Below are 23,209 nucleotides of genomic sequence, written 5' to 3'. Positions count from 1 at the left end.
TATTATTATTAAAAGTACTTTTCTAGTAACATGATTATGATTAATTTAAAAAATCGTAAACACATGAGATTATTTAGCACTAATAAGATGGAACACTTGTAAAGTTGTAAGTGATAATAATTGTGTACAACACGTATGTATTATATTTTGCAAAAAAGTATTCATATTTCATCTTTAGAATTGGCAAATTAATGTTGGTCATTATAGTTTAAGACCTCTAATTCGTTTATATATTGATAGTGTTGTTTGAATTTGTTTGAGAGACATGTTGAAGTATTTATTTATAACGTACTTTCAATTGTTATTTCATGCTGCTAACAAATACAAATTACTCCCTTTGTGTTACCAACTTATTTATTTAAATAATTTTTAGGTACTTGAAAAGTATAATTTGTATATTAAGATTATTTTTGCGATTCACATTACTAGTTCATCAAATTATCATCAGATCCATTGTCTAGCTTGTTGATCTCCATTTTCAACATTTTTTGGTTTGCAAATTTTTAAGATTATTTTTAACTTTATCAGAAATTCATTGGCATTAAAATATAGCTTCGATCATCTTCTCCGGTAGTAAGTTCTTCTTTGTTGGCGTTAATGGCTTAGCCCATCTTTTTAACTTCATAAGAATTTATTTATTTATTTATTTTTTTTTTTTTTTTAAATTTGTAATATGGCTGGAATTTGTAGCCTAAACAAATGAAAAGTATTTTTTTTTTGAGAAGAAACAAGGGAGGGGGCATTTGTCAATTGTCACTGCCGAAAAACTAAGGATGAAATTTTCTTATGGTCTTTATTATTTTTATTGGGAAACACATTAAAAAAAAAAAGCATTGGGTTTAAAAAAAAAAATAACAAAAGCATTTAATGCTGAAAGTTTGGCGCTAAACTACCCGCCTAGAATGCTGTATGGGTGAAATATTCCCCACTAATTTTCCCTCTTCTTTTTTTTATCTATGATAATGTGGCAAGTTTCAATTGGTGTTGTATGTAGAGCCTACATACAACAATTGTATGTGTATCAGCTTCCTAGAATACTAGAAGTAGAAGCCACGTTGGTGTCCACACTCCAAATGCACACTTGCTAAGGTAATGATTAAGCAACTTTTTTAAGCATTTAGCAATATTTATTAGTGCGTCTTCTATGCTTTAAAAATCCTTAATTGTTAGTATAATGGGGTACATTGATTGTATTTGGACTGGAATTGTTTAAGTGTTAAGATTTGGTTGAGTTGGCATGAAACTACCCTTATCTAATTTAACATTTTAGATTTGACAAGAACCTAAATAATGATACCTAGAATGAAATTAATCTTATTTAATTATGCACTAGAGTTGAAATCTCACTTGTGGGAAGGCTTATCATAATCAATAGTTGATCAAAATTGTTCCAAACAGTAAAGACACCAATAGATCGTATTTGATAAGAGATCATAGAGATAAATGGTAACCATTAACATTCTAAAGAAAGATTATTTTAGTAAGTTTTATTTTCCACAATTTGTAGTTCAGAGAGTCATAATTGAAAAATAATGTAGTCGGAATTCAATTTTAAAGATCACTTTCAAATTCTTAATACATGATACAACACAAAGATGGTCAAACACTTCTCAATAGAAATCCACTAATAAAGATCATTCATATAAGTCAACCTTTCTAATCTTATCTTTTACTCTTACTAGAATTCTAATTTAGATTTTAGAGCATGCACAACAATGAGGAAAAAATAATTTCCTCATTCTCTCTCTACCCACTTTCTCTCTCCTTTATTTCATGAGGAAAATTGGTGAGGAAATTTTACCCCATCAATGATCAAAAAAAATTTCCTCACCTTTCTCTCTCCTACTTATTCCAATACTCCACTTACTTTTATCTCTCTTACACATCACCATATATTTGTTGATTTTTGTATAATTAAGTGTAAATATTACGATTTAGGTTTAGTAATCAAATTATTTTAATGAATTTAAAATATAAATTTCTAATTTAACGTGCATAAAAATAAAACCTGAAAAAAAAATTCCGTAGTAATAAAACCGAATTTTTTTGGATAATAATAATAGAACGAAAAATAACGTACAATCGTTAACTATTCTACATACTAAAATAATATATTGTCGTACAATTATTATAAACTATTCTACAAACTTTAATATTTAATAACCTTACATTATTAAAATTACGCTTACTGAATTCGAACATTGTACGATATTTGATTTTTTTACTCATTAGTAGAACCATATTTTTGCCAAATGTGTTCCACTAAATCCGCCTTTAAAGAAACATGAGTGTCTCTATCACGTAAGGTCATTCTTCTCTGAACATACGTGTCAAAATCAACGTTAGGCGGTCGGCCAACATTGAATTCAAAAGGCTCGTTGTTGTTCACCGTGACACTTGTTGTTGCACTGTTGTGTTGTGGCCGATCTTGTTCGTAGTACTTTCTCAAAACTTCGGCCCGAGTATAGTTGTGTCGTTCATCTTCGACAATCATGTTGTGCATAATGATACAAGCTTTCATAATATCGCACAAAATGTCTTCGTTAAAGGCAAGTGCCGGTTGTCGTAGTATGGCGAACCTGGCCTGTAGTACCCCCAAACGCTCGTTCAACGTCCTTCCGAGCAGCGGCTTGTTTATCAGCAAATAATTTATCCTTCTGAAGTTGAGGTAGAGTTATACCTTGAATGAAAGTAGGCCATTTAGGGTAAATGCCGTCTGCTAAATAATAGCCCAAGTTGTATTCATGGTCGTTCACAGAAAAATTAATTGGAGGTGCCCGGCCATGCAAAACATCATCAAACACCGGATACCGATAGAGGACATTAAGATCATTACAAGCTCCAGGGATTCCAAAGAAGGCATGCCAAATCCATAAATCTTGATCTGCCACGGCTTCCAGAATAAGGGTAGCATTTTTACTTCGGCCTGCGTATTCCGCTTTCCATGCCATAGGACAATTCTTCCACTCCCAATGCATGCAATCAATGCTACCTATCATACCGGGAAAGCCACGCATTTCATTTTGATACAAGACTCTCCTTAAATCTTCGTCCGTGGGACTTCTAAGGTAATCAGCTTCAAAATGGGTGATAACCCCTTGGCAAAAGTGTTGCAATGCATTCCGAGCGGTAGTGTTACCAATGCGTAAGTATTCATCCACGGCATCCGGGGCGATCCCATATGCCAACATCCTAATTGCTGCGGTGCATTTCTGTAACGGAGATAACCCAAGTCTGCCAGCTGCATTCCTACGTTGTTGGAAGAATTGATCTCCTTCAACGACCTTGTTCATAATCCTACAAAACAAAGGTCGTTGCATTCGAAATCTACGGCGAAACTGTTTTTCGTTGTATACTGAGTTACTTGCAAAATAATCATTAAACAACTGTACATGCCCCTTTTCCCTATCTCTCTTATCTGTATCGCCTCTAGGCTCTGGAACACGATCAATTTCGGTTATGGGTTGGGGTTGTGTTTGGTTAGGCAACATAGTTGGTAGCTGAGTAGTGAAAAAGTCATCAACTAATTGATCAAATTCCGCATATTGATCAGAATCAGATGAGCTTGATGTTGACAACAAAACTGCTCCGAAATTATAATTAAAACAACGAAACAAAATTATGGGAATTTTTTTTTTTTTTTTTTAATTATAGCCTTTCTCAAATTTATATAAGAAAATAATATTTAGATGTAAGTAGATTTGGGAGAAAATTAGCAAAAGAAAAAATTTGTGCTTTTTAAAAGTTTGTCAAAATATGTCAAAATGGATGTCTATTTGTAGGGAAAAAAATTTTAAGACCGTTTGTGAATTTTTTTTTTTTTTTTAATTATATCTAAACGAAAATAGCCGTTTAGATATGTGACCGTTTTAAAACGGTAGGAATTTTCTGATTGGGTGAGAAATGCTGACAGGACGCGTGTCAGCCATTCATTGGCGCTGCTGACGCGCCCTGTCAGCGGCTGCAAATATATTTTTTTTTTCATGAGCAACCATCAAAACGACGCGTTTTGATGGAAGCTTGTTCTTTCAGCTTCCCAAAACGCGTCGTTTTGGGGGTGGGCTCAGCAAAAAAAAAAGCTGCGATTAGTAATTTTTGTGGGGCCCACTATACACTATTCATCATCAGATTTCCTCATCCTATGAGCATTTTTGGACTTCCTCATGAGCAAATTTTTTTTTCCTCATTGTTGTAGTACCAAATTCATCATTTTTGCTCAACATTTTTGCTCATGAGGAAAATTTTCCTCATTGATGGCAATGCTCTTAGAGTTAATTCTTGTAAGTTTTTCTTGGTCAAAGTTAAATCACTTTTTTGAGTTTTTCTTTTGAATTATCATGGTTCTTTCCATATCATCATGCTTCTCCTAGTCTCCATCATGTAAGTATGTGTGAAAGCTATAAAGTTCCAGTCAAGCCACCATTTTAGTAAAAATTGGGCGAAAATAAAAGAGTTGAGGGGTTAATTCACAACTTTTAAAGTTTAAGGGTTATTTTGCTCAACTGAAAAATAAATGGGACAACTTAAATTGAAAAGATTGGAATAAAAGATGTGGTAGAAACAGATATTTAAAACCTTTTTTTCTTTCTAATTATAACAGTAATTACAGTGTTATTTGAACCTATAAACAATTGAAACATCAGACATCCGAAAAAATCTAATCAGAGTATACAAGTTACGACAGCTTTTGCTAAATGCTAGGTAATGATCATCTCTTAATGAACAATTAACAAAAACCATGAGCATTAAGGTGGAACTAAGATTGTTTTGTGAACATAAAACGCAAGAACAACATCAATTCTGCGTTGTTACTGAATACTACATACACCTGAATCTGATCCTCGATGAACTATTAAGAATGTTTTATGAGCATATAACATGAGGACCAATTTGCTACAATTCAGTGTTGTTACTGAATTCTACATCCACCTGAATCTTCTCCTCGACGAACATTACCAAATGCCGACAATTCAAGGAGGTCCATGTCACGACCTGCAAATTTGTATCAGAATAGTAACAATAATGAGGAAGCTACAAGGGTGTTACACAAAAGATCAGCAGAAACCCAATATATAAAGCATGGATAAGGACTGAAAAAAGAAAATCTATCTACACAAATATTGACAACTAACACATTCATCATTCAGATTACATTTCAGTACAATGTACTTTGTAGCACCTAAGATCATGCAAGTGAAATGCACAAATGCCACAAGATATGACCAGAATACCAGATTGGTTTATGTGTCTAATAAAGCGAGTGCAGAATGCAGATAAAAATATACCTGAAACTCGACAATAGGAACTCTTTTGTATCAGATCTGCTCTGGATATGTCAGTTCGATTCCCTTTTGAGCGATTAACAGTAGCCTGACATGATGAATAGCACATAAATGATCAATATGGTTCGAGATAATGAGAAGATTCTGATAACTAAAATTCTTAAAGAGTTACATTTCAACTTCCAACATGAGGAAGACAATAAAACAAAGTTGTGGAAGGTTGCATGAAATATGAAATGATGAAGTGAAAGTGACGTGATATGCAGCCACCACAACATTTAAATATTCATTAACATTAACAAAAAGCACACAAAACAAACTAGGACTTACCATTGATAGCCTGCCTGCAATGAATCTATTGCCACCAAGGCACCAATTAAGTTGATTAAGGGCTATGTATCCAAAGTCTAACATTATAAAAGGGAAATGCCAAACGTTGTTGTTATCACACTTTGGTAAAATTTCAAAATCTTAGGCATCTCTCCTGGTAATATTCTAACTCTTCATTTGGCCTAATACACTCATATTAACATGACAGGCTTGACAGCTCATTTAACACCCAAAATTATGTGTGACTTGCTCTTGGAAGCACTAAGAAGTATGATCGTTTGATACCTATTCCTTTCTGAATCCATGCAAGTTGGCCACAATGCAAAAGAGTCCAGGCTTAATTTCAATATTAAGATGGGGGTTAAGAACAAAAGGCAACATGTAAAGGCTTTGTTCCTTGATCGAAGGATACATACTCCCTCTGTTCACATTATAAAAATAACAATCACATATGCTAAATGCTACCACTGTTTCTGAAAACAAAAATCAATCGAAGAGAGTGATGATGCAGTAAATGGGTGTAATAACAAGGTGAATTAAGAGAGAAAGTGTAAAAGGTGGCTAGGTGTGAGAAAAAAGGTGGATATACTAAGAGAGAGTAAGTGGAAAGATGCAAATATTGTGGGGTAAGAGGGGTAAGTAGTAAAAGGGGTTGCCAAAACTGGGATAAAGTGAAAGTGTTGCGAAATAATAACTTTCTGAGACTGAAGAAACGGAAATCAGTAAGAATTTTCGGAATCGGGGGTAGTACTAATTTAAGGTGTTAGGGAAAAAAGGCCACATAGACTAAATCAGTAATGGTTGAAATTATATTTCTTAAAATAAACTTACTACTCCCTTTGTCCATATTAGTTTATCCCATTTTCCATAAAAGGGTGTCCCCCAAATATGAACAAGGAACAGACTATTAGGAACGGAGGGAATATTTTATAATGGAAGTGCAAGGATGATTGCAACTACAACAATTCTTTTAGTAATATTGCCAAATATGAAGGGTTAATTGAGGTCTAGTAATATTTATTAACTCTACACTTTTACCCAGAGTTAGGAGATCTTTGCGCAAGTTCTCGAATCATTAAATTTAATTATTAAAATGTAAGACGCCTCAATCTACAGTTCTACACCCAAACACCTAAAACTAGATCTAAGTAACATAGTTTCAAGTCAAAATTAGATCTGAGAAACATAGTTTCAAGTCCCCTTTGTGCTTCATTGGTGTCATTCCCACTATTTTAGCCTTTTTAAATCTTCTGTCTGATTGTCTGGTCAGTCAGATAACTTTGTACTCACATGACATATCGCTCATCAAATTCATAGGGTAACCAGCTAAATAGCTAATCACACAAAATGTTAAGAAGTGTAGCTTTGTAAGAGGGTGTTGGGGTTGGGGAAACAAATGCATGCACACACTACGTGCAACACATGGTTGGAAGAAAATAAGAAATAAGAAAAATCAAAGCGAGGATAATTCATATGCACAAGATTAGAGTACCTGTAAAACCTGACAATTGTCCAGTGTACTTTTTCCCCCCTGAAAATAAAAGCATCTGATAAGAAGAATATCATTATCAAATACGAACAATGAAAAATAAAACTAGGCTTATAGAAGGTTCAGAACAAAGCACTCTGTTGCCAAACCAATACCTAAAGATATCTCCCAACTGGATAACAAAGATCAATTATAGAGACAAGAAGGGCCCAGATAAGGTAAACAAAGTGATAGATTGTAAACCTGCAATTAGGGCATGTTCTGTTCCGTTGAAATTCAGTTCAGTTCAGTTCAGTTCAGCTCTTAATTTATGTCTAATGATATTGCTAATGATATAAAGCCAAATTTCATTCTTTTAAGCTCTTATTACAACGACAACATCAACAAAAACAATAATAATAATAATAATAATAATAATAATAATAATAATAATAATAATATTATTATTATTATTATTATTATTAACAACAACAACAATAATAATAATAATAATAACAATAATAATTGAAATAATAATACTAATAATAATAATCAATAAATAATAATAATAATCATCAATAAATAATAATAATAATAAATAGTATATGTGTTTAAAATGTTTAGAGGTTTCAAGTTTATAATATATTTTCCATACATTTTATAATTATAATTATATAGTATATTTTTCGTAAATATTTTAATATGTACATTTGTATATACACATATGTATAGTAATAAATAATCAATAAATAATCAAAGATCACTAATCCGTAGTTAAAAATCACTAATTAATAAGTTAAGTTAAGTTAAGTTAAGTTAAGTTCAGTTCAGCTGAGTTCAGTCAATCGGAACAGGCCCTTACTTAGACTAGCCAACTTGCTAAAAATTCTGATCTACAGCACTTAATCAGGTACACCATATGCACAAACACTTATCAGAGAGGAATATTGTTAAAATTTTAGAGAAAATAAAATAGGTTCAAGAAAACCCAACCACCCGTAAGGAGGAGAGTTTGGACATCTACAAGGTCAAAGGAGGTCCCATCTAAAACCCATTACTGATATGAATAAATCCTCAAGCTTATAATAGTTATAAAGTGGTTATGTTCTCCCCTCTTCCCTATAGTGGAACCCTAACACATGCAATGAAGGGGATTCCACAGGTGCACTTTTTAAGATTTAAGTTTCAAGCAACGATCTTGAACAATATTGTTGAAAATTAAAAACTTGGATTTAGTCACTGGAATCTCTTTACACAGTGTGCAATCAATTCTGTGCAAACCCTGCCACTCTTATAGTAAATAATTCCGCTAACAAAATAGCTGCCAAGTTAATAGAAAATTAAAAAAAATAAAAAAAAATTGTAATTGGGTTGTATCTGAAGTAACTTGGTGAATCGGTGTTGTTAGAGCACGTAACAATAGCTCACAATGATCTTTTGTTAAAAATTTGACATGTGTAAGACTATATTACTCTACATCCTCTAAACTTGATTTTTAAAAAGCACTATGGAAAGGAAAAAAAAAACACAAACAGACAAAAATAGTCATATGCTAACACTATGTTTGGATAAGAATAGTCAAGAGCAAGGGAAGTGAAGGAAAAAGGGGAAAGGAAAGGGAGGTGAGGGGAGGGGAGGGAGAAGGTAACCTTCTATTTTCCTTTCAAATCTCTCCAACAATGGAGGGATGTGTTCGCAAACATTTTTCCAGTACAATTAGCCGAATAGGGGAGTTTTCTTTCTAAAGAGAGCACTTCTGCAAGCTTAGAGCCTTACACATAGGCTTTCTAAATCTACTCTCTACTGTTTACTTTCAATATTCAGTACATTATAGTATTTGACATCCTTATTTATTCTTGAACTAGTAGCATTTTACATTTAAGGCCAATCTTTTTAAAGAGAAAATACAACTTCAAATCAAACAATAACCATTAGTGCTAAAATGGGTTTAGTCAAGTCATAGTCTAGCAAACCAGAATAAGATTTTACTGTGGGATTCAAAGTGGCTTACAGAAATGTCGAAATTTCTACTATTAAAACTAATGCACCTGTGACTAGCAAAGATAATAGTAAAGAGTAAAGACGCTAGAGGCAAAATGGGATCAGAGTGGTATTTTGAGAAAATCATGGGTAGCAGCCTAGCGGGCTGGCAGTAAAGATGTTTGCTGTGTCATTCATTATTTTGATACAGATAAATGTCTAGCGAGTCTATTCAACCAATGCCTCCTCTCCAGTTGATTCTAAAGAGATATATGAACATGATAGAATTTTGAAGGAGACATGGAAGGTCATTTGCAAAGAATGAATATTGAAATGAAGGATCATGCAACAATTCAAAAGAATAGGGTTATCCAACAGTTAATAGTCAATTAAGGTTCATTGTCTAATTTGCTAAATTTCATGGATGAGATTTTTAAAAAAATTATGTACCAAGGTGTAACAGTGCAAGTTGAGGATAGAGGCAATTTTATATGTTTCAATTTTATATTCATGAATTTGCACACAGAACAAAGACAATGATAAACCACCCAACTCAATCCCTTTCAATGAAAGTGTTATTGACATTGTTGTAGATCCCAAAGATGATAAGAGAGAAGCAACATTGAGAATTGCAATACTGGATAAACATGATATCATTTGTATGAAATACAGATGAGGATAGATCCAAACTTAGAGATGACTTGGTGATGTGTAGAAACAAAAATGATAAAAGAGAAGACAAATAAAAAGTTATCAGTGAAGGGATAGGTGTAGTGAATAATTCGTATGTCTAAATTGTAACTATTCACTAAACCTAGCCATACCAATGTATAATAAGTACAAAAATGATGAGGATTGTCAAACATTCTAACTATGAGGAATACCACCAACAGTGTTTATAAATCATCACATTCATCATCTTTGTTGTCATCCATCTCCATCTCCAAACTCTTCTAAGTTTGGATGTAACTCACTCAGACTGATACCTAATAGGTTCGGCTCCGTAAGTTTGTTAAGGTAGGGCAAAAGTTCAGATGTTACCAATCTACCATATCCATCTAATATTGCATTTCTTGATTTGCAACTTCTAACACCATATCTAGAGTCAAGATAATTTCAAAATTCTCTACATCTTCATTAATTAGATTTGAATTGAAAGTCGTGAAACATTGACATGGAGCAATTGTATTTCTTAGCACAAATTTCTTGAATAACCTCATGCACCATCATGTATCGCCAATCAAACACATACAAAGTAATGTGACCTTTTTACCACACCTAGACCTACACTATACCTTGTGTAAGTTGTGTCATTGCTCGATACAATACCTTGGTACGATATCTCTACTCAATTGAATTCCATTCAGAAATTGAGCTAATTAGGCAATGGACTTCAACCAACTCATAATTATGCTAGGTAACTTGCACTTGTAAAAATGGGGCAAAGCCAATTTCGATTTCAGATAATGAAACAAGATTGCAATAGCTAATCCACAAATACAGCAGTTAAGCAACAGTCACAAAGTAATCAAATTCACTCACATTAGTCACATACCTAAATTAGAAGTACATTGATGTATGTAGCTATCATCTTATTTATAATAAGATCAACCAACAATAGTAAAGATTAAAAATTCAAGAAAACCCCATCAAATTAGAGCAACAAATAAAGCTAAATAACTAATTGAAAGAGAAATTGTTCTTAAAAATTTCAATTAATTGTTCTAAAAATCATACCTTGGAATAAGGAAGAATGTGGTCGTAATCATGGCACAAGCAACCAGGGCAACCAACAAGCTTGCGGAAGACGATGTTCCCAAGTGGGTCCCTTCTCCAACGACTTGGGTCTCGACCCTTGATTTTCTCTGCCTTTTCCCAGCATTGTTGCTTCACACTGTAAGGGAAGCTTCGTGGGTTGTACTCGGAATTTTCAGTGAGTCGGGGTTCTTCGAACTCAGTGAGTAGCTCGGTGGTGGTTTGGTCGGAGAGTGAAGCTGATGGAGGGGAAATTCTGGAGGCGCGCGACGGTGAGGTGGTGGTGCGTCCTCTGTTTCTTGGTGAGGATTGGGCTCTTTTGTCCTCTCTTTTTGGTCTCATTTTTGTTGTGAAAATTATTGGATTTTTTTCAATTAGTATTATATACTCTTGGAGTACTACGGATCATGGTACTCCTTACACACTATATTTGAGTTTATTGCGTACACTTTATGTTATACTTCCTCCGTTCTGTTAATATTGCAACAAGGGGGAAATTACGCATCCCAAAACACATTTTATATGCTAAATATCTATAATTGTATAAGAGTAAAAATTATAAAAAAAAGTGGATATTGTGAAAGTATTATATGAGACGAATCCAACAAGATGTCATTTGACTATATTTTGCTTAACGTATAACTCATATTATATGGTCAAACAAGAGTGATGAATAGTGCAAAAAGTCCATTGTTGCAATATTAATAGAACGGAGGAAGTATTGTTTAAATGTTGTGTTATTTTATTACAGCAATATGTTATTTACTTATATATTACTTCAACCCCAACTCATGATATTTTTAATTTACATTAAATAACATGTACTTACTTAAAAATAACATATATATATAAATTGAAATAATAATAAATTCACATCAAAATAACATTAGCAGTGCTGAGTTTTAAGGCATCTTGAAGAGAATCAAACACTTTAGAAGATACTAAATTTCTGGACATAAACACACTTAAATATACCTTCAAATCAATTGATTTCTAAGAAACACAGAAAATTAGTAGAAGAAAAGGGGAGAGAGAAATTATGTTAGATTTAGAGTTGGAGTAGTGAGAGGAAGAGAGTGTACTTACTTAAAAATAACATATATATATATATATATATATATATATATATATATATATATATATATATATATATATATATATATATATATATTGAAATAATAATAAATTCACATCAAAATAACATTAGCAGTGTTGAGTTTTAAGGCATCTTGAAGAGAATCAAACACTTTAGAAGATACTAAATTTCTGGACATAAACACAGTTAAATATACCTTCAAATCAATTGATTTCTAAGAAACACATAAAATTAGAAGAAGAAAAGGGGAGAGAGAAATTATGTTAGATTTAGAGTTGGAGTAGTGAGAGGAAGAGAGTGAGAGTGAGAGTGAGATTGATTCCTAAAAAAACCCAGAAACTTGGAAGAAGAAAGGAAAGAGAAAGTGTATGATTTTGAGTTGGAGTAACTGAGAGGAAGAGAGAGTGAGTGCGGGAGGAAGATGAATAAGAAAAATAGCGAAATAACATACATGTATTTAAAAATAACACATATAGAATTTGAAGTAACAAAGAGTTAACATCAAAATAATATGAGTTTTATAAAACCTGGAGTACCGTGTGCATGGTACTCCAGGAGTATTCTAGAAATTGCGGATTTTTTTGGCTTCGATAAAATTATCCAATGAACACAAAATTACTACCGTAGTCCGTATTTAGAAATTGTTTTATACACCCAGGTGCACAGTGTACCCAAAACTATTTTTTTTTTCTCATTTTATCATCAAATGAACAAACAAAGATCTTTGGATGAACCGTACACTCGGGTATATGTAACAATCTCTCGTTCATAATAGGATAAGACCATAAGGGATGAAGGGATAACATCAAAATATTGAAATGGAATTTGAATAGTGATTAGCTAGTTGGTTGCTTGTTTATGTATGTTTAATTTATAAATTTATATCTAGGAAAAGTACACCGTAAAGGTAGAAAGATTACTCCAAAAATGTGGAGAGGGTTTTCAACGGATATGGAGTAGCAAAATTTATATACTACTTTGAGTCTTTAAGGCAAGAACTCTCCATTCATAGTGAGAGGTTGCATACCAAGCCAAACTTGGTATAGTTGTAAGGATTACATCTTCTGATCTTGAAATTGGGAGTTCAATCATTACTAGAGACATTTTTGAGGGTGGAGATCCCATACCCTTCCCCCTCACTCTCAAAGTGTGGACCAAAAAACCGTTAAGGTTGAGATACAGTAAGGGTCTTTCTCTTTACCTAAAAAAAAATAGTGAGAGGTTGTATAGTTGCACCAACAAAGTGAAGAGTTCGCCCCAATGTAGAAACATCATACTACCTGACCAAAAAACCGTGAGGGTTAAGGTATGGCTAGGGTCTTTCTCCTTACCACGGCTAGGGTCTTTCTCCTTACCTTAAAAAAATTGTGAGAGTTTGCACAGTTGCACTAAGAAAGTGGAGAGTTTGCACAAATGTGGAAACTTCAGACTACCTTTTTGAGATCGCACCTCTAAATTTGTGGATGTATTGATTTTGTGTATTTGACGACATGAAAATACATTATTCGTTAGTTGGAATTTGCAAATTAGGTTTGTGTAATATGCGCATACTAAATTTGGTAGATAATATTTAGGTGTATTATTGTCAACTCTATTACGTACGAAAGTATATGAAATATCTCAAACAAAATCATTTATTTTATAGCAAACTTCAATACAAGACAGACTCATAATAGCTTATTATGAGATTGAGATGAACTTATTAATTACTTTGCATGTACAGATTGACCTTAAACCTTTAATTTTATACTTGAACCTCGTAATCTCAGCTACTCCATATTTTGTTATATACTATTTTGATAATTGCACATGTCATTTGTTGCATTCGTTTAATATTTCTCGTCTGGAGTATTAGGAAAGAAGGAAATTAAATGACTGTATTTTCAACAATGTATATTGCACCCCAGAAAAAATCTACCACAAAGCCACCTTTTCCCGAAAAGAATGAGAATTCCGACAAATGTTAGACTCCTGTCAACTTGCAGGTACCCTTTCTTTTCCTTCATTATCATTCTTCGCCTCAACGTACACCCTCATAGGACCTGTTCACTTCAGCTTAATTTCAGTTCAGTTCAGCTCCAATCAGTTAAGTTTAGTTTCAGCTCCTAATTTTCCTCTCTCATAAAATATTCATTTCATTTCAGCTCAGCTCAGTTCAGTTCAGCTCCAATCAGTTCAGTTCAGTTCCTAATTTTCCTTTCTCATAAAATATTCATTTAAGCTCCAATCAGTTCAGTTCAGTTCAGCTCCAATCAGTTCAGTTCAGTTCAACTCAATTCAATAAATGTGAACAGGCCCCTAATCTTGTTAATTGAGCCCCTCCTTGCCACGGAACCATTAAACTCCATTTTACTGGCTCTAAAAAGGGGAACTCTACAGCAGCTAACGACTGACGTCATCTTTCATGCCTTTCAATCTCAAGTCATTTCCTTTTGTACTTTCAACCTTGGTATTACACCAATCAACTTTAAAATACAGCATATGAGCATAATGTAATTTTAAGTACTCTCTACAACTTTGACAATAGAGAAGCTAATAAATTGACCGATTAGATAGCAAATGTAGGCCATCTAGTAACTAGTTCAATATATATTGAGCCTTAGCTTGTAATAGCCTACAACTCCTTTTGACTCTTACTAGTGAGTAGTGACTCGTTAGGTATAGTCTAGGTCGGATTCAACGAGGTCAAGTCGGGTTTAATTTCAAACCGAGTCATGCTATTCTTTGTTTTTTTTCGTGAGGGAAACCGAGTCATGCTAAATTGATGTATCCTTACAAGTTAAAATGTAAATTAGATATTTTTTGAGTAAATTAATGCTATTGAGTCAACCAAACACAAATAGAGCCCACAGAATTTGCGCAACTCAGCCAAGAAAAGTCGAAAAATAGAAAAGAAAAAGCTCCTAATTTTACTTTGTAAGAATGAGTTTCACAGCGCAACAACATAAGATAGAGGAAGAAGAACAATAAACAAATTTCATACTACAATTTTCTTCATTAAGGATCTCCCATAAACAAGAGTGGATATGGCTAACAAAACCTCCAAAATTCAAACAATTTACGATTTTTGCAAGAAGACGTTTTCTCTGACTACAATTCCTCCTCCACCTTCTTCTCATGTCGTTCAGAAGCTCTCTTCTCTTCTGGGTATTTTTCCATTTTCCCTTTCTTTTTACATTTTGATTTTTGCTTTTTATGTTTCAAGAATCAATTTTAGATTGATTTTGCAAATGGGTTTTCAGAATTTTCAGTTATTACATTGGAGGTAGTGTTATATGCTGAATTCTTGTTTTGATTTTTTGAGAATTGGATGTTTATGGGTTGTTTTGTTGATGAATTCTAGCTTTTGCATGTGGGTATATCTAATTATGTGAGAATCTGCTGTTTTGTTTGCAGTATGTTGATTATTGTTGTGAATTTTATAGAATTGGATGTTTATTGGATATAAAACTCATTTTATTTTTCAAGATTGGGATGTTTGTTGGATATAGTTCATTAATTTTAGAATTGGATGTTTATTGGATGTAATGTTCAGTAAAATGTTTGTTTCTGCATGTGGGTATTGCTGATTTTTCAGGAATTAGTAGTTGATGTGTGGAAAATTTGATGGTATGTTGTTAAATAAATACATACAGCATGGTGATAAGGTCTCTCGATTTGTGAATGGGGGATGAGGGTAGCATGGAAGGCTACATATTATTACTTTTTTGCAGTCTATTTTACGTTCCGAGAATCAGGAAGGGGAAGGGAAGGGATTGGGAGGTAGTTAACTGTGTGGTAAAAGAAAATTTTATTGTGTATTTGTGTATGATTTGCTCCTGTTTGTGTAAGAAAATTAAAGTTGTTAAAAGAGGAAATTACCCTTCAAGATTATGTTCCTTGCCATTCTTCCCAACTTTGAAGTTAAAATGGATTGGCATTTTGGATGGAAAGGACTAGATATCAACTCTTTTGTGACAGATGTTTAAGTGATCATGTGCTTTTGGTAATACTGGTATAGTGCATTTATTTCTAAAGTGATGGTGGTGTACCAATAAAGAGGTGTTGTACATCTTAGTGTAATTTAAGGATATTCAAACATGTCACATCTAACCTGCAAGTTTCTGCTCTATGTGAAAGATAGGTGGTTCAATCCACTACCTAGAACTAATGGTTCTTTAGAGACGTTAATAAAGATATTGGAGAAGAATCCTTCAATTCTATCCTTTGCATTCCTTCATTATGTATTTATAGTGTTTGGAAAGCAACTATATAGCTGTTATTCTCTTTGTCTCCATCACGTGAGAAGGCTTATACTCATTTTTTTAAATGAGACTATGGGTATTGGGTAGGACAATTTTATTGAGACTTGAGGAATAGAATGGAATAGTGACTAATCCAGTGCTATACAGCTATATCTTTCTATATCTTCCTGTCCTAGATCTGAAATCGATACTTTACTTTTTGTTATCATCACTCATAAAGGGGATACGCTCATCATGAAAGTGATTGTGTTGGATCTCAAAGTTAGATTCCCATGCCCATGCTCATGTCCATGCAACTCTTTTCCTCATTTTCACATTTTGAAGTTTTTCCCACCTCATTTTCACATTTTGGAGAATTTTCTGGAAATCAATGTACATGCCCCAGACTTGGAAGAAACTGAAGCTACTATATTAATGTAATATTCAAATACACTCTGCTCACAACTTTCTTTTGAAAAAGAAATGAACCATAAAATAGGAGAAACTTGTTTTGGAGAAACTTGTTTTGTATAAGAGAATTATTATTGTTTACCATTCGGACTTAAGGGCAGATTGCTGATTCTATCTATAATAACTGATTGTGATCAATAAAAGGAAGAAGTGAAAGAAAGACATAAGAACTGGGAGCACTTGCATTGTTTCCAGCAACTTATTGCCAGATTTATGAGAAAATGGGTTTTAGACACCTTAAGGAGGTTGGAGTCTTGAGGGGTTAGACTGTTGGAGCTGAAAAATATGGATATGGTGGGGAAATGCCAAAAGGAGAACTCAGAAGCTGGCGAGGAACAAAGGATGGGGTTGAAATCGTGGGTGTGCAAGGGTTGTATTTTTTTTCTGGCAGCTCTGTTCTCTATTTCTTTCAAGAGAGTTTTTATACTAACTCTTGAGTGTTTTTGTTGTATTAATAATGCTTAAGTTTACTTTGTCTATCTAATCTATTCTATGCTAAGATAACTAACACTTGAATGAGTTAAATAATCAAGATTTTTTTTGGAGAAGTTTATATTTCTTTCATTTGTGTTTTTTAAATTAGGGATACTGTTTGTTGATGGGTGAGTATCGTTTCACGATCTTATATAATTGATAGGCTTACTATATAATTTAAATGGGGAAAAATGAGTATTTGAAAATGCTCATGCTTTGGTGTGCCATTTTTCTCATCTTTAAAATTTTTGAACAAAATTAAATATTCAATTTTCAAACCACTAGTGAAGTTTGCTATTAGAATCAGCTGTATCATAACAGTTACTAATTGCCATATAGGATGTAAATCAACATTTTTCTGTATATTTATTTTTATATGGAAAATGATAAACATAGCCCAAGGGGTACATATATAAGCTGTAAAAGATAATATTAAGAATTAATAAACGTCAATAACACTGATCCACACGTATTTTTGTCTTGAATTCTCAATTGTATACTATTTTAGAAAAGTCATTTGGTATTTATATGTATTCCTATATATCATAACCTTTTTTTTTGTTTTTTTGTTTTTCCTTAAATGTATATACTCTGAATTTTAAAGGTAAGTGTAAATCAAGTTTATTTAGTCATAAAGAGCTATATGATCTTTCATTCTGATGTGAAGGAGAGTATTTTGGGCGTTTGAGGGTAGTCCTCTGACTGTAAGATATTTTATAGTCTCTGCTTTCTCCCTTTCCTCCCATCTTTGTTTTCCCTAATTCCCTTCATAGAAGCAAATCCATAGGTACCTAGATATTATAGATTATGCAGAAGCCATGATCTGGCTTAGGTTGATTGGGTTTTTAACTGCAGAATATCATACAAGTATAATTCTTAAATTATTTATGATTAATAATGTATCTAGCAACTTGCCAAAGAAGTGCTTGCAGTTGCTTATCTTGGAGAGTAGAAGGAGATGCTTATTGGCCTCAAAAGAATAAATTATTTTGATTTTCCCTGAAATCAAGGAAAGAATGTTGCTAGCGCTTTGAAGTATGAATATTTGACATTAGAGCTTCACATCAACTAATAAGTAATAAATGAAGTGTGAATGCAAAATTTACTGGTTCTTTTCTTCTATTTATGCTGCTACAGAAATTCAACTTCTCTTCATCCTTCTTTTGCTCTTGCACTTACAATCTCTTTAGTTGCTCAGATGAATTGTAAAAAGAACAGTTTTATAATTTATGTAGTGGAACTGTGGAATATCATGTTATGGACCTAGAATCATCATTTGGTACTTGTCTTAGTTTGAAGATTGCTAGCTTGCACAAGGATTTGATACCTGCATGTTTCTTTTGTCTTTGAATTAATTAATTGATGTTGTATTGGATGTAAGATGTAACACGTAAGTGTATACTTCCTTACTGGAATCATTCAAGTAAATGCCACTTTACACTCAACAGAAAAAGGAAAAGGCCACTTTAAAAACTGAGATCCTTGTTTCAACTTATCGTGGAGCTCAACTATACCACAATGCACCACTGCAAAATTTAGGAAAATCTAGTTTAATCTATGCATTTTTCAACATTTCTTAGTCACTCGGCTGTAGTACTGTTGGTACTCCAATGCACAAGATTTCACTAAAAATACTAACCACAATATGTATTACAAATCTCTTAGAATGTATGATATGCATTTTCGTTAGGCTCTCTGCTCTTTGTATTTAAGTTAATGTCTCTTGACAAATGTAGCTCTCCAACGCACAAAATTTCACTAAAATGCCAAGCAGCCTGTATTATTGATCTCTTAGAATGTATGCCTAACTTCTTCAATTGTAAGAATGCTATTTGTACTAGCAATTCATCGTTGCAATCTCTGTCACTAAAAAGAATAATATAGAACTTAAATTTTTTTTTTTTTGAAGAAAGGTGTAAATATGACAGGACAGGTTATCATTAAATCTAAATTTCCACTTGCAAAAAGTTGTATTGGAAAGTTTGGTGAACATCACCAGGGTTGACCCATTTTTAATATCTGAACACTGAACATTATGCTAGAATCAGGCCACATAATGGCGCCTGGATTGAATGCCATGTTTCCTAATATTTCAATGCTAATAATTAGTTTAGCTATACTCACATAAATTTCTTCTCATCTATCTATTTGTGAACAAACAGGCTATAGAAATGTTTGTAAAACTAATTGTGTGCCAGATGGCTTCTTTTTCGCAGCATGAAGACAGTACAAGATATCTAGCTTTAAAAATTGTGATCTGTGATAATATTCTCCTTTGCAGACTCTGTAACTCCCGCTGATGTTGGTCTGAAAGAGGAGAATGTAGATGATGACCGAGGATATGGTCTTTCTTTGCTGAACCCATTCAACCGAGCTCCTAGATGGGCTCAACCTATAACGTATCTGGATATCCATGAGTCTGACACCTTTACAGTAAGACCATATCTCCTTTTCTGTATTACTTTCACTGACTCATGTGCGATTAACTTATTCATGCATCTTTAACCTGGAACTCTATTCAAGTTGAAGTTCATAGTTCAAATGCATAAAACTTCAAATGTAATTATATTTGTTCATTTGTTCAAATACATTAAATTGTAATCGTAGTTAATTTGTTCATCTCTTTAAAGCTTTAAACTTCAGATGTAATTATTGTACCCATCAAGTTGACTCTTCTTTCCTTTGATTCATTACATCTGTTCAAAGCGTAAAACTTATTACTGTAGATTATTTGAGGTGGTGCTTCATTTGTTTAAAGATTTAGTCTTGAATTCATGTTACCAGTTACCAATCATTGCGGACTAGTTTTGTGTTGTCATTATGTCGTAGTGCTTAAACTTAATTATGCAGGATTCATTGCATTAGCATGAATGTGTTAGTACTGACAGTCCAGTCTCCAGTAAGCGCTGACATCCTGGTATGATTATGCAGATGTGCATATTCAGCTTTCCCACATCCGCAGTCATTCCTCTGCATGATCATCCTGGAATGACAGTTTTCAGCAAACTTCTGTATGGATCCTTGCATGTGAAGGCCTATGACTGGGTTGAACCTCCACAAGTTGTTCAGAGCAATGGCTCTGAGTACTCTCAAGGTACAGTCAAAAATTGTTTTATATATTTATTTATTTAATTCTGGACCTAACACTGCACCGTCTGCACGGTCCAACACAATTCAGTCTTTGTGGGCCAGGCTCTTGTACTCCTCAGAGTTGGGGAGGGAAGGGGATAAGGGAAAAACTCATCCAAGAATCTGCAGGTTGTAGTATTTATGAATTAATTTAAATATTGCAAATATAAGAGAATATTTTCATCTCTTGATTTTAATTATTGCTATTCTGAACATTTTGAATGGAATTTATCTGTCCTAGATTAAGGTGTATCATGCTAAGATCTTATTACTTCAGCCCCCATTTACTGTTAGTAGAACTCTGTTTCTTGAAAAGCACGATTGTTGACCACCTCAGGTTGAAGGGATTTTACAACCTCTTTTTCCTAAATGTTGGTTTCCCTTACAGTTTAATCTTCCGAAGTATAATCTCCATGCTATGATGCAGTCTATGCAGATGAGTTTGTAGCAAATGCCTGTTTCCCTTACAGTTTATGGACTTGTAAAGTTGTAGGAGTTTCTACTCTAAGTTCACTTTTTTGGGACTTATAATTAATCATAACACCAAATAATAGCCTCAGATTAGTTTCTTTTTATGTGATTTTATTATATCCCACATCAATTTTGTAATGCATGTGAATGTTGATAGCTTCAATGATTTGACGAAAGAGTATCTAGATAGGTGGATTTCCTATTACAGTTGGTTTAATCAGCTTGCTCGCATAATTTACCATCTGAGCTATCGGACTAATTTCTTGAAGTTGGAATAATCTCTCGTCCAAGTTCAATATCTCACCTTTTTTTTCTTTTTCTTTTCTTTCTGTGAAGATTTCTTCCTCCTAGCACCAGCATTTTGACCCTAGCATGAGAAGATGCAATCACGAGTTTTCAACTGGTTGCTTCTGTTAATGTTTTCATTATAATTTATGCAATGCGAAAAGTAATTCTACAGTGTATAGGTTTCATTCTCTTAAAGATAATAGACAGAAATGTGAATGCCTTTCACTCACATTAGAGTGTCCGGATGTCTTGGAGGTATAAATAGAAGATTGAGTTTTGACAATTACGCATGTTCTTGTTTTCCCTGCAGGGGAAAATGTTAAAGTGGGGTGCAGTTGGGATTTTTTTTTATTTTTTTTTTTATTTAATTTTTTTTTTCCCTTTTGATACTGGCCTACTGGGGGCATTGGTTTTGGGTATTGATTTTCATTGGAACCCTTGTTAACGGTGTTACCCTCTTTACCTCTTTTGTAATTACTTAAATTTTCAAGGGTTGTTTTTTCAAAAAAAAATTTTCAAGGGTTGTACAAGTTTGTAACAACTAATTTGTCCTGTTCTTTTTCTATTTTTTTCATAATTGCTATGGCACATAAAAGTTATCCTCAAGGACATTGCAACTCTTTCTTATTAAGATTCTTGTTTTTTCAGTGAGGTTAGCAAAGTTGGTGATTGACAAAATTCTAACAGCACCTTGTGAGACCAGAGTTCTGTATCCCAAAAGTGGGGGAAATCTACATTGTTTCACAGCAGTCACCCCTTGTGCCGTGCTTGATATTCTCACACCTCCATATTTGGAGGATGCAGGCAGAAAATGCACATATTATCATGACTATCCATATTCAAGTTTTCGTAAGTTTCTCACTTTTGTCCTTATTATATTAAAATCTGTGGTGGCAAGTTGCAGAAAAAAGGTTGTATTGCTATAGTGTTCAGTTTTTTGATTTTTTTGTTTTTGAAAGTCATAAGATACATGTCATGTAAAGAATAAAGATATTAGTCAAATTGATTGAAATCATTATTATATAGAAAACTGAAACAAAAAATCACTTTAAAAAAATTAAAAAAACTGATAACGAACAGGTCTGAGTTATTTGCAATCCCCTGACCTTCTACTATTGTTATTTTAGCTACAAAAGAAGCTATAGGTGATGGAAAAGAAGAGGAATATGCATGGCTTGCGGAGATAGAAGCGCCAAATGTCCAAATGCGTCCTGGAATCTATGCTGGTCCTTCTCTTCTGGAGTAATGGTAACAGTGAGCTAATCATCAACCAGTTAGAATCTAGTCTCGAAGTTGAATAGCTGTTCGTGGAATGATCTTTGCTTTGTGTGAAAGAGTTTGGTCAAATATACTTGCAAACTCTTCCACTCAGGACATGGTGATCACAACTTTGAGACTGAACAAAGTAGAATAGACATGTGTAAGATCTGTTTATGAATGCTCACAGTTGTAACTTGTAAGTGGGTTCTGTGTTCTCATATATTTTTTCAATTGTACAATTTATAAGCATCTGAAATGGTTGTTAATAGATCTCTAAGTGTTGTAAAGGGTGTTTAAAAAGTGATGAGGTTTGAGTCTTTGAGACTCTTTGACTGTAACAATCTTGCTTCATAGTTCATAGTTGTGCAAGCACACTGTTAAGCGATAGAGTTCGACTTTTTACTTGCTCATTTCAAAGCTTGGCTTAAGTTAATTAGAATACTCTGTAATTATTATGTTTATGTTCATTCTAGTTCTTGGCTCTGCCTCATACGAATCAAAAAAAAAAAAAAAAAAAAAAAAACATAGCAAATGTTCATCTTAAATCTACCATCTCCAATTCTCCATAGTGTAGCACAATAGCACCATTACATCTTGTTGTGAAGTGATTATTTGCATTTTGTATTGCTTGGTAACATTTTATGTAATTTTCAGAGTTTCACTATAATAGGCAAATAGTGTTCGGTGAAATAGTCGTTGTAGGTAGATTTTAGTATTGCGAAAAATCTTAAAAATCTACTTTTCAAATATCAATTTTTTTTTATAATTTTTACAAAAGTATAATTAAAGATATTGATAGCCAAAGTAATGCATTGGCAAGCGTGAAACCCCTTATGATACAATAAAAAAAGAACAGAGGAAGTATATTTTATGGAGCCATTGAGGTGGTACTTTGTTCTGTCTCTCCAAATCATATTGCTAGCTGGACGGAGTAAGAATTATGCTGAAAATAACTTTTAAAAAGTAGTCACATGACTCACAT

General features: G+C 33.3%; 3 protein-coding genes across 3 annotated transcripts; 1 reads left to right on the top strand and 2 right to left on the bottom strand.

Annotated features, from left to right (window-relative positions):
* Positions 1-2,543: 2,543 nt before the first annotated feature.
* LOC145576491 (uncharacterized) lies at positions 2,544-4,223 on the bottom strand. The gene is made up of 2 exons (XM_081634247.1): positions 4,199-4,223; positions 2,544-3,583 (listed from the first exon to the last, which is right to left on the bottom strand). The coding sequence occupies exons 1-2, from the start codon at positions 4,221-4,223 to the stop codon at positions 2,544-2,546; spliced, it is 1,065 nt and encodes a 354-aa protein (XP_081490373.1).
* A 342-nt stretch (positions 4,224-4,565) lies between these two features.
* Positions 4,566-11,187, bottom strand: LOC145588804 (uncharacterized). Its single transcript, XM_081645409.1, has 4 exons — positions 10,798-11,187; positions 7,105-7,143; positions 5,286-5,370; positions 4,566-4,992 (listed from the first exon to the last, which is right to left on the bottom strand). Exons 1-4 carry the CDS (start codon positions 11,155-11,157, stop codon positions 4,910-4,912), a joined length of 567 nt encoding a protein of 188 aa, XP_081501535.1. The 5' UTR covers positions 11,158-11,187; the 3' UTR covers positions 4,566-4,909.
* A 3,627-nt stretch (positions 11,188-14,814) lies between these two features.
* Positions 14,815-22,694, top strand: LOC145588797 (plant cysteine oxidase 3-like). The gene is made up of 5 exons (XM_081645403.1): positions 14,815-15,058; positions 19,361-19,512; positions 20,011-20,173; positions 21,616-21,816; positions 22,095-22,694. Exons 1-5 carry the CDS (start codon positions 14,938-14,940, stop codon positions 22,211-22,213), a joined length of 756 nt encoding a protein of 251 aa, XP_081501529.1. The 5' UTR covers positions 14,815-14,937; the 3' UTR covers positions 22,214-22,694.
* Positions 22,695-23,209: the final 515 nt, after the last annotated feature.

The sequence above is a fragment of the Chenopodium album genome, chromosome 2 (genome assembly GCF_948465745.1).
Source record: "Chenopodium album chromosome 2, dcCheAlbu1.1, whole genome shotgun sequence".
NCBI classification, from domain to species: domain Eukaryota; kingdom Viridiplantae; phylum Streptophyta; class Magnoliopsida; order Caryophyllales; family Amaranthaceae; genus Chenopodium; species Chenopodium album.
This window is presented reverse-complemented; position numbering and strand designations above follow the sequence as displayed.

What these genes read in the sequence shown, in the direction of transcription:
- LOC145576491 (XM_081634247.1), bottom strand. Translation starts at nt 4,223, where the DNA reads ATGTTGAGCAAAAATGATGAATTTG. An exon ending in GAGCAAAAATGATGAATTTG is followed by an intron (nt 3,584 to 4,198) that starts GTACTACAACAA and finishes ATTTCGGAGCAG; the next exon opens with TTTTGTTGTCAACATCAAGC.
- LOC145588804 (XM_081645409.1), bottom strand. Translation starts at nt 11,157, where the DNA reads ATGAGACCAAAAAGAGAGGACAAAAGAGCCCAATCCTCACCAAGAAAC. An exon ending in ACATTCTTCCTTATTCCAAG is followed by an intron (nt 7,144 to 10,797) that starts GTATGATTTTTA and finishes TTTTATTTTCAG; the next exon opens with GGGGGAAAAAGTACACTGGA. An exon ending in ACAATTGTCAGGTTTTACAG is followed by an intron (nt 5,371 to 7,104) that starts GTACTCTAATCT and finishes TCATCATGTCAG; the next exon opens with GCTACTGTTAATCGCTCAAA.
- LOC145588797 (XM_081645403.1), top strand. Translation starts at nt 14,938, where the DNA reads ATGGCTAACAAAACCTCCAAAATTCAAACAATTTACGATTTTTGCAAG. An exon ending in ATGAGTCTGACACCTTTACA is followed by an intron (nt 19,513 to 20,010) that starts GTAAGACCATAT and finishes ATGATTATGCAG; the next exon opens with ATGTGCATATTCAGCTTTCC. An exon ending in TGGCTCTGAGTACTCTCAAG is followed by an intron (nt 20,174 to 21,615) that starts GTACAGTCAAAA and finishes TTGTTTTTTCAG; the next exon opens with TGAGGTTAGCAAAGTTGGTG.